The sequence below is a fragment of the Simochromis diagramma genome, unplaced genomic scaffold (assembly GCF_900408965.1).
Source record: "Simochromis diagramma unplaced genomic scaffold, fSimDia1.1 OVJJ01000131.1, whole genome shotgun sequence".
NCBI lineage: Eukaryota > Metazoa > Chordata > Actinopteri > Cichliformes > Cichlidae > Simochromis > Simochromis diagramma.
In genome coordinates, this window is record NW_024387200.1 from 5825014 (window position 1) to 5835781 (window position 10768).

The 10768-nt window shown below is 38.3% G+C and overlaps 1 protein-coding gene across 1 annotated transcript; it reads left to right on the forward strand.

Annotated features, from left to right (window-relative positions):
- The first annotated feature begins 2246 nt into the window (after nucleotides 1-2246).
- On the forward strand, nucleotides 2247-8904 carry agpat9l (1-acylglycerol-3-phosphate O-acyltransferase 9, like). Its single transcript, XM_040050754.1, has 14 exons — nucleotides 2247-2366; nucleotides 2665-2854; nucleotides 2960-3026; nucleotides 4286-4434; nucleotides 4533-4678; nucleotides 5012-5086; nucleotides 5199-5288; nucleotides 5380-5473; nucleotides 5586-5701; nucleotides 5949-6004; nucleotides 6215-6300; nucleotides 6419-6547; nucleotides 6759-6838; nucleotides 7023-8904. Exons 2-14 carry the CDS (start codon nucleotides 2711-2713, stop codon nucleotides 7129-7131), a joined length of 1341 nt encoding a protein of 446 aa, XP_039906688.1. The 5' UTR covers nucleotides 2247-2366; nucleotides 2665-2710; the 3' UTR covers nucleotides 7132-8904.
- Nucleotides 8905-10768: the final 1864 nt, after the last annotated feature.

Consider the following 10768-nt stretch of genomic DNA (forward strand, 5'->3'; position numbering starts at 1 on the left):
CTCACAAGGTTGAATGACGTGATAATGTTATGTGAAACGTTGGTTTCTTAATTATTAAAAATAAGTGGGCGTGGTGAAAGATGAACGATTAACCAATCGGCGTCATGAGCGGGATCGCTCCACTGTCAAGCTGTGTGGAAAATATATTTAAATGAGCCCGCTTGTTTTACTGAACAAATGAATTCTAGATTATTTAATGCTCCGGTCTTTATTTCGTCCACTCTCAAACATCCAGAGACTAACCTATGTAAAAAAAAAAAAAAAAAAAAAAAGAAGTGTGCAATCCCGGATTGTCTAAAACTTGCCCTTTTTTTCTCATAGCCAGCAGGGGGCGACTCATCTCATTCACTCGTTCAAAAGTTTACTATAGAAGGAAGGCACCTTCAGACGCTCTTTTAGACGTGAAATTTCTTTGCAGTGATTCATCTACACTAGCGTCTGGATGGACGGATACTTTTAACCTTCATCATGATTAGATCAAGTTGCAATGGCAACAGTGTTCTTTGAACTGCTTGGCTTTCAGCTGTATTCTTTCAAAGTTTTTATTCATTGATGTCCTGTGTGCAGGATGTACTGAATTCAAGGAAATTAACCTTTAGCTTTTCTGACGCTTAAAAGATATGAGGTTTCTTTAAGAACTTTGGATATATCCTCTTAAAGAGAGCCTTAAAGCCACAGTTCTTACCGCATACTTGTGTGGTGTCTACTATTTATCCCTGGTGGAGACTTATGTGTGACTAAAAGATTACTGAGACATGACACATTGCCACCCGGGTTGCCTTTGTACATAGGAGACACAGAGGGAGACAAAGTGAACTCATCTGATTTCATCAGTGTTATCCTTTTTATTTATCTATATAAAGCACAAGAGAAGGCTTGTGGGGCTACCACCAACTTATCTTCTAGCTGGGTTATAGGGGAGTGACTTTAAATAATTAATGCATAGATTTTTTTCCATCTCCATCAAGTATATATTAGAACTGAAAGGAGATAATCTTGGAAAACTTAGGTCTTGACAAAGGACTTTTCAAACAATAGATAGCACACAGTTCCATACAGAATATATGGAACCTTCCTCTTCTCCTACCAAAAACCAACAACAACAACAGCAGCACTAATGGGCGCCACTGGGGAGGTCCAATAACAGGACCCAGTAAAACCAACTTGAAACACGAGGTGAGCTGTCTGTGTTGAGACTTACAATAAAAATGAGCTCGTTCATACTAACAGGCACTGCCTTACTGAAACTAGCACACCCAATAAAGGGCAAACAATGTGTTGTTGACAGGAGTTTCACTACACATCTGGAGTCTCAAGCCTGAGCAGTTTGTTTGATTCATTAACAATAAACAGTGTAATCAATCAAAGATTTAAAATGTTTAAAAGGTCCAAACATTTTGCAATGAATCTAAAGACTGTATGGCACAATATCTGTGCGTCTCTCTGTAGCCAGCTGTCTTTTGAAAATTGATCTTTACGAAGCTTCAACGCTGTAGTGCAGAAAGCTCTCGTAATGAACTGAACGCCATTCAGAGAAGGATGAAATGAACCTCTTATCATTCCCAGAGACGTTACCCAAACCGCCCCCCTTAAGTCCCCTGTTACAGTAATGAGCAACAGACTGTGAAATGTCTGAACCTAGAAAATAATCAGGACCTTTTGTTAGTTTTAGGTCAGAGAGGGAGGCTCTGCCACACAGAGACTGTTGCCACATTCCTCATTAAGGCTTTCCTGTGTTCTGGTGAGTTGTCTGAGGCATTTTATTAATATTACTGATTCTCTTCACGCTTCAGTCAATTATGTCAGCTTTAAACAACCTGGATGCCTGATATATACGGAGGCTTGGCAAATATGAAAGAGCAACTTTCGGTTTTCAAACAGTGTTTTTTTTTGTTTTGTTTTTGTTTTTTACATTTTTAACAATGCTTTACTTCTTAAAATTAAAAAAATTATGATACGATCAGTAAATACAAGTTCAGTATTATAAGAAGCAGCTTCCATCTACATACTTTAACTCAACCTTAGTGGCATTTGCTTTGAGTGCTTCCTCTGGCTCAGACTCATCCAAAAATAACACGTCTCCAAAAAGTATTTTCAAATGTGATCCTAGCAGGGTCAACTTGTATAGTAACTAGTTAGTTTGGTCTACGTTTGACTAAAGTGTCTTCCCATGGACTAAAATATAAAACTTTTTATGAATCAAACCTGTAGACCTCAGTCTTTTTGATAGTGTCCAAAGATGTCCACAGGAAGGCGCTGTAGGTCATGAACTTTGTTCTAGTTAGTAAATGGGCGTGTTTGCTCTGTGTGTGTTCAGTCTCTTAAATTACCCGCTGTAGGAAAGGAAATGGACTAAAGTTTGACAGGTAAGTTGATCTCGTACAATCTGAAACAGGATAAATGTAGCTGTGTAGTTAAAGTATAGAGGAGCTCTGTCAGAGTTTGTGGATTTGTTTATATTGGAAGGATTACATGTGCTATTGATCGCCTTTGTTTTTGTACGTGGGATCAGTGTGTACCTGTACCGTGTAGTGTGACCCGGAGTCTTTCAGCGTTTCGTTTGTCTTTTTCACCCCCCTTGTTATGATTACATGTTTCCACGTTGTTTAAGAAGTAAAGAAAGGAAAGTGAAGTCTTTCTTTCCCCCCCTTTGTTCTCATGCAGCTGAGCCACAGGGCTGCTCTTGTTTAACTCAGGGAATAAAGTAGAGATGGACGATTTCTGGGCGGGAGCCCTTTGGGCACTGAAGATTTGGCTGTACCTCATAATCATCCTCATCATGATCCCATCCATGTTTGGATTCTCACTGGGCATTTCCGAGAGCTACATGACCATACTGGTGAAAACCTTGGAGGTACTAACACACGTAATTTTTATGTCCCTCTTAGGTTAATATGCTTTAAGCAGGTGGATATATTTTGATTCTTGGCCATTAATATATGCTGTCTGTTCTCCACAGTGGGCCACTCTGAATATACAGAAAGCAAATTCAGATGAAGGAACACTCAAACCCTCCTCATCTAATGGTAAGTAGAAAGAAATTTGATTGATAGATCTAAAGAAAATGAGGCAGGGGCACTCTTTTACAGATAACTTGATGTCATATCCCTTATTGTGAAACTTTGGTTTAAGGAAAGCTTTGCGTCTGCTGCAATATGAGATTTCATCAGATACTTCATCATAAGTCTGTGCTGGCATGTTGCAATGATATGGCCACATTATAAAAAATAGACTGATTTACCTTTAAAGTGGCCTTTTTTTAAAAAATGCATGCATATAAAATACTCACGGAGCAAAACTTGCTGTGTCTTAAGGAAAAATGTTCATATTTTCTACCATACTACAGCTAATTTTTCACCAAAAAGTCTCTTTGTGGCGCTGAGGCTCAGTAACCTTTATGATAGGTAATAAGTAAAGTTGCTCTGGGAACCTTGTCTTATCTCACAAGATGCAATAAATAAACTCTTTATCAATCTCCAAGCTTCACAGGATGGTTTCCCATGCTGGAGCACAGAAAGACAGTTTGGTCAGCAAAAATTGCTCTCTCCAAAGTTCAAAGTGTGTGAGCCGAACATTTTTAACATGAGCAATGAGTGCAAGAAGTAAAAGTCCCTGAAGAACAGAAACAGGGCAGACATTGTACTGAATGTTTTGAGTGAATACGGCGTGTGTTAGTGTAGGTTCTGGACTTTGCCTGCTGAGATATGAGGTAATGTGGATCCAAGCTGAGGCTGTTTTTAAACTGTTCTCAGACCTGTTTGCCTTACAGTCTGTTCAGTATGACCATTATTAATAAAGACTGCAAGCAAAAACAAGTAAGAACGTTTAAGGACATGTTTTAGGTGACACATTTCATAAATTGAGTTGCTCTTTCTTGTAAAGTCCCTCCTATGATGAGAACTCCAGATACAGTATCTTATCACTAAAAGTATTACATGCCTGCCTGTTGTGCCATATAACACTGAGGTGATGCAGATTCAGTTCTGTTCTTTTTAAAGAATTTTATCTTGAGTTCATGCTCTGAATGGCTTCAGTCTTCATATTTTGTTGTTTTTTTAAAATGCGTTTTGTCAAAGTGCAGCACATAATGCTCTTCCAGGAGCAACATTCCCGATTGAACTCCCTGACACATTCTTTAATCTTCTAACCCTAACATTGCCTTAAGACATTTGCCAAGGCTGACTTATCTATGTGATTGTTACTAATATAAAAAATCATATCAGCTAGTTTAATTGCATCACTGTGTGTGTCTGCGTGTCTGTGTGTGTGTTTGCATGTGTGTCAGGTCTCATCCAAAGGGAAAATGGATCAATGGAGAAGGAGCTCGAGGAACTTCGACGAAGTCGCCCAAAACCACCAGTGGGTGGTGATTTTACACTAAGTGACTGTTTCTATTTCACCCGACAAGGGATTGAGAGTATTGTAGATGATGAGGTACATTTTTTTTTATTAACACATCTGCAAACCTTGGTTTTAATTTTTAAAATGAAAATGTTTTAGTCATGTTTTTCAGCTTTCTATTTTAAAATCAGGTGACCCAGCGGTTCACTTCTGAGGAGCTGGTGTCCTGGAACTTACTGACTCGCACCAACAATGATTTCCAGTACATAAGTCTGAAGCTGACGCTGGTCTATGGCCTTGGCATCATTGTGAGATACTGCATCCTTGCCCCCCTCAGGTAGAAAAATTCTGCACAGAGTCCACCCGCCCCAAATTTACTCTGTCCTCCACAGAGAAGCAATGTGGAAGACAGAGTCAAGACTCACCGTGCCTTTGGTTGTGTTAAAAATATATCTCAACTGGGTTAAAACCTACTGAAAAAATTGCAAGCTGTATGAGAGGAAGAAGTTAATGCCATTAAAATGCCATAAAAATGTGCAATAAAAATATGCAATTTAAATTCATTTTTTACGTAACTTGCAGTAATTTATATTTCTGTTAAGTTTCAATAAAAACTCTAAACTCCAACTGACCTGCTGCTTGAAGGTGAAATGTGTCACTCTCTCTCCAGAATAACGTTGACAATCATCGGTGTTAGCTGGTTGGTAATAGGAACATCTGCAGTTGGATTGCTTCCAAACTGGAGGTGACTAAAAACATGTTTGTTTTTTTTATCTTATACATTAGAAAAAGTACTATAATGGAAATCTTTTCTCAACAGTGTGTCATTTTTTTCCCTTGTAAATATTTATTTTTAGGATAAAGTTCTGGCTCAGTGAGTTGGTCCACGTGATGTGCTACAGAATCTGTGCTCGAGGACTCTCTGCCACGATTCGCTATCACAACAGGTACAAATGCTTTCCTGTTATGTACCACATCCTTAAAAAAGACTGGTTTTACCCTTTGTCTTTGAGTTCAGTGTTGTCATTTCCTCCGCAGGGAAAATAAACCCAAAAAAGGAGGAATCTGTGTTGCCAATCATACTTCTCCGATCGACATTGTGATTCTGTGCACAGATGGCTGCTATGCTATGGTATGCAAAGAAGCCACCCTCAAATCAACTTATTTGGAGTTTTACATATAAAGTGTTTTTTTTAGAAACTGATTTGTTGTAAAACAATTTCTTTACATTACGTGTTTCTTAGGTGGGTCAGGTCCATGGAGGCCTGATGGGAATTATTCAGAGAGCCATGGTGAGATCCTGTCCTCATGTCTGGTTTGAGAGGTCAGAGATGAAAGATCGCCATCTAGTGACCAAAAGGTTCATATTTCACTCCCTCACTTCAACGTTTCTTTCAGGTCTTTTGCTTGGAAGTAGAAACGTATTATCAGTCAAAACAAGAACGAATATGTTTTGGAACGCTGATGCTGGATTCACTGCAGTTTAGATTCCAGTCTCTTTACTTTAATCCCTTCTCAATAAGGCACTCATGCTGTTGTGTTGTTGAATGTATTTTTTATTGTGTGTATTTATAAATGGTTTCCATTACCTGTTCTGTTGTTTCCAGGTTGAAAGACCATGTGAACGACAAAAAAAAGCTTCCTATATTGATATTTCCAGAGGGTAAGCGTCACCAAGTAGACAGATAAAGTTACTTTATCCACTGCAGTTTGATCTTTGTATCATCAAAGAAAAGCCTGAGTGAGAGCTGTTATTTTTAGCTCAGTGTCTGATGGCAGTCTGGCCACTGAGCTGTGACACACGAGCAAATATTTTCTATGTGGGTTTGGAAGAAGCTCACACAGCTGTCTCTTTAATCTCCTGTTTCTATAGGAACTTGTATTAACAACACATCTGTCATGATGTTTAAAAAGGGAAGTTTTGAAATTGGAACAACAATATACCCAGTCGCCATTAAGGTACTTCAGCCCAGTCTAGCATTCATCCTTCATCTCTCAGTCATATATATTTGAGCCCTTTAGGTCACACATTTCTGCTACTTAATGCTTGTCTCTGTGCTTTTTAAACTTTTCCTAGTATGACCCAAAGTTTGGAGATGCTTTCTGGAACAGTTCCAAGCACAGCATGGTCAGTTACCTGCTGAGGATGATGACCAGCTGGGCCCTTGTATGCAATGTCTGGTACCTGCCAGCCATGCACCAACAGGTGTGTGTAACATGTGATGAATGAAGTCTATGTACATATCTGTATAGACTTAGGAGGACTTTAACTCGGATCACATTTGTTTTCTTGAGACTTCAACTTGCCTAACTTGCTTAAATTGACTGTTGGTCTTTAGTCTTTATAATAAAACTGCTTTTATTTGTGACAATAAACTGATTCACACAGTTTTTTTTTTTTCCCCAAAAAATGTCAGGAGGGTGAAGATGCTGTCCAGTTTGCCAACAGAGTGAAGTCAGCCATCGCTCACCAGGGAGGGCTGGTAGATCTGCAATGGTAAGCTCTTACCTCATCCCTTTTAAAGTGATTCTAATTTAATGATTTCACAGACAAGAGTAACAGAGAAAGATGTAGTCCTTTGTCTGAATGCTAATCAAGTGTCAGTCAGCTCTTTTTTTTATGACCTGGCCATAGGGGAACGTATGACACTGAATAATCGTTTAGTTCTGTCTGCATGCAGGGATGGAGGCCTCAAGAGGGCAAAGGTAAAGGAGACATTCAAAGAGCAGCAGCAGAAGAAGTACAGCAACATGGTGGTGAGAGATGACAGCAGCAGCAACAGCGACTGAGATCCTCAGTCAAACGAAGGCCTTGTCTTGTGTTGGAGAATATCTACTGGGAAAAAAAAATGCAGTGGTCCTCCAGTTTTTTCTCTCTGGCTGTAACTGACTGGGAATGCACAACAGTAGATTTAAAACTGTGAAAACTTAGGTACAGCTAAAGAGAGGGAAGTCTCAGTGATTCATAGATAACACAAGTGCAATATTGAACATTATGAGGAACTGAAAAAGGCAAGCTCCCTGTGTTTACTGCTGCTTTAAAAAATGAGTTTGGGGGTCACACAGCATGTTCTATATTTTTTATTTTTTAGAAAATACAGAGACATTTTGTTTCAGCAATGATTACTGCAGTGTTCCAGTGGCACATTGATTTAAATAATGCAAGTTCAACATATGAAAAGGCTAACTGATTATTTTTTCCCCCCACTGATTACAGAAGCATTAAGTGTATGGAGCAACAGCACCTGTCGGTTTGATCATAGTCTCAAACACGTCCAGTAAAACAACTTTAGGATTTTAAAAACTATAATGCAACAAAGCTTCATGCAGTCAATAAACCAACTAAACTGCTTCTTTAAAGGGTACAACAGTTTTCAGCTGTGCTAACATGATAAATTTGATACATTTGTGGTAGGTAGCAGTGTGTTTGTAATACATGAACAACATTGCTGCAATCATAAGTTATGATTTTAAATTCTCCTGATTCTACAACCTTTTCATCAACATTTCATATTAGATGAAAACAAGCATCTTTTTTTTTGTCTCAGAAACAAAGACGCATTAAGTGACCCCAAACTACTGAGCACAGTGTTTACTGATGTGAAATGTGTGATTGCAGATGAGCCACTGGTTTAAAAAAACTGGCTTGATGAATGTCTAATTTGTTGACTTAAATGTGTTCTACTTGTTGTGTTTTTTTTGGTTTGTTTGTTTGTCTACATGTCAAAAGCCCATGGTACAAATGTTGTACTGTTCAAATGAATTCAGGTGTTGCCGTGTAATACTGCAAAAGAATTCACGCCGATAACTACCAAACCGTGCTAGTTCTCCGTCAGCTTGAACGAACAAACACATTTGAGTTCAAAACTGACAGCAGCTTAGCATTTGTTATTCAAAAGGGAAATTTGACCTCGTCTGCTTTTCAAAAGAAGCACACGAGTTTGACACTCAGTTCTCAGTAAATGACAACATGAGCTGTAACTGCTTCACAGTATAACGCACAGAACAGACTTTTTAGATGGCTTCTCACTGGATGGTTTTCCTGAAATTTCATCCTCATGGCTTCCATTTTTCTCTGGGACTTCCTCTTTGGACCCTTAAAGCAGATTGAAGAAGCATTTGTTTTAGGGAGACTTTTTGAATGTTGCGTGTCCTGATATTTTCTGTTTGTTTGTCAAACTGTCAATGATCTCACCATCATTTTTGTGATCGCTGGGTTCTGATTTGTCCTGAGTGCTCTGTTTAAAAACAAATTTGAATCGATGAAATTCTGTCTGAAAACCTTTAAACCAGTCGGCCTTTGACTGATGAAAGTACTCACCTGCAAGGAGTCCCCTTTTCTCTGTTGTGCTTTGAGTTCTTGATATCTGCAAGTATTAATGACAAAGTAGAAATCATAGCTAAGAAACTCTGTAGTCAGATGAATGACTTTGTGTTTTATAGTTTGGTCCATAAGTATTCAGATAAGAATATTCTTGTTTTCATTCAAGGGGTTAACCAAGACCCTTAACGCAGTTAATATACAGCTATTTTCATACATAGTCCTTCCTTTTCAGACACTCAGACACAGTTTTGTGATCTTGCAAGGTCTGTTGCCATAATTTATGAAAACTGGAGCAGATAAAATAGCTGGAGTTGATTCCATGTGCTAAACTTGTATTTGTTTCACTGGAACTCTCAATATAAGGTTCACAGAAATGTTGGTGTAGGTGAAAAAAAGCCTTTAATGGCCAAATCGACAATGTGTACAAAGTTTCTTAAAAAGAAGAAATCCTCTGGCCAGCTCATCAACACCGAAAGGGTTAAAAGACCACAGAAGACAACTGAAGTGCACAATGACAGAATTATTATGAAAACAGCTTTGAAACATCTAGACAAGCCAAGAACAAACTGGGGGAGGTAGGTGTGATATTGTCAAAGTCTATAATCAACAGCCACTGGTTAGACTAAGAAAACCAAAAAAACATCTAAATGCACAATTCTGGAAAAAATAAAATCTTTGGAAACCAAGATGAACTTGTACAAAAATAATGAGAAATTATGGAGATGTGCCAGTGGAACTGGGTTATTGGTGTTTATAGGTTAGGTGAGCATGTGACGATGCTGCAAACTGATCAGAGTGTGCTTCACAGTGCAAATGGACAATTACCTAAAGCAAACGGCAAAAGCAAACCGAGAGTTTCTCAAAGCAAAAAAAAGGCTAAGAAGTCAGTTACCTGATCTGAACCTAGTAGAGCAGCTTTTCAGTTATAAAAAATGCAAAGCTGAAGGCAGAAAGGCCAACAAACAAGGAACAACTAGAAGTGACTGCAGAAAAAGAAAAGAGCATCTCAAGGGAGGAAATACAGCATTTGGTGATGTCCATGGTTTCTAGACTAACAGTCAGTGAGTGCAAAGGATTTTCAGCCAAGTATCAAAACCAGTCTTTATGTATAAAACTATATTTGTTTGTCAAACTAATTTTAAACCTATGAAAAGGGGATACTATGTATAATATGGCTGTGATTTCTAAATAGCTAATGTTAAATTGATCTTAACTATTGAATTAAAGAGTCTTCGTTTTGATTGGTTGAATTAAAATGTCCTTTGGTGTGGTACAGAGGTAAAACTACAAAAACTCTCACTGTCCAAATAAAAAATGATCTAACTGTAAATATAGCCTGTGTGTCACAGCTTTCGAGTCTTTTTGTCTCTTCTTTTTGTAACCCGGTTTGGAAAAACAAACGGGATGGTGAAATATTTATGAGTGGAATTAGTGTCAAACATCTGCGTCTCCTCTGCCCAGTTCAGATGACAAACAGGTTGCTGTTGATTCAAATGGACAGAGTTAAATTAGGGTGCCTTTATCTCCTAGCAATAAAGGCCAGCAGGTCTACAGTACAACATAGTTTAATGCAATGGTTATTCCATTAAGAGCAGTCTTGCCTCTAACATGAGCCAGCTGGTCATCATAAAACTAGACAAATAAAACCAGCAGTGTATACAGAGTATTAATTTGTAAGACAGACAAATGACAAATACAGTTGCCGTTTCACAGCAAAAACATCTTAAGTTGCTGTATTATAAAGTACTGCTGTTCAGTTTGTGTTAAATAATAACACAATTTCATTTAATGATGAAATAGCCACAGTTTTGTCCAGTGATTTGTCTTCAGACGAGGCTATAAATGTTGTTGATCAAACATATTTAAAAAGATGCAGTTACATTTGATCACTATCTGTAGTAATCTCACCTTTGCAGATAGGAGTCGTTTTTTCTGTGGGTAGAATTTGTTTTCCTTTTCAGTCCTTGTGGTGTCCATGTTTTGCTTGTGTCTATTCCTACATCCACCCTGCCTGCAGCTCCAGATGCAATTGGCATCTTTGATAGCAGAAGTACAAATATCAGAAAAAAACCAAATCAAAACCAAAACTCTCAGTCATGTGGA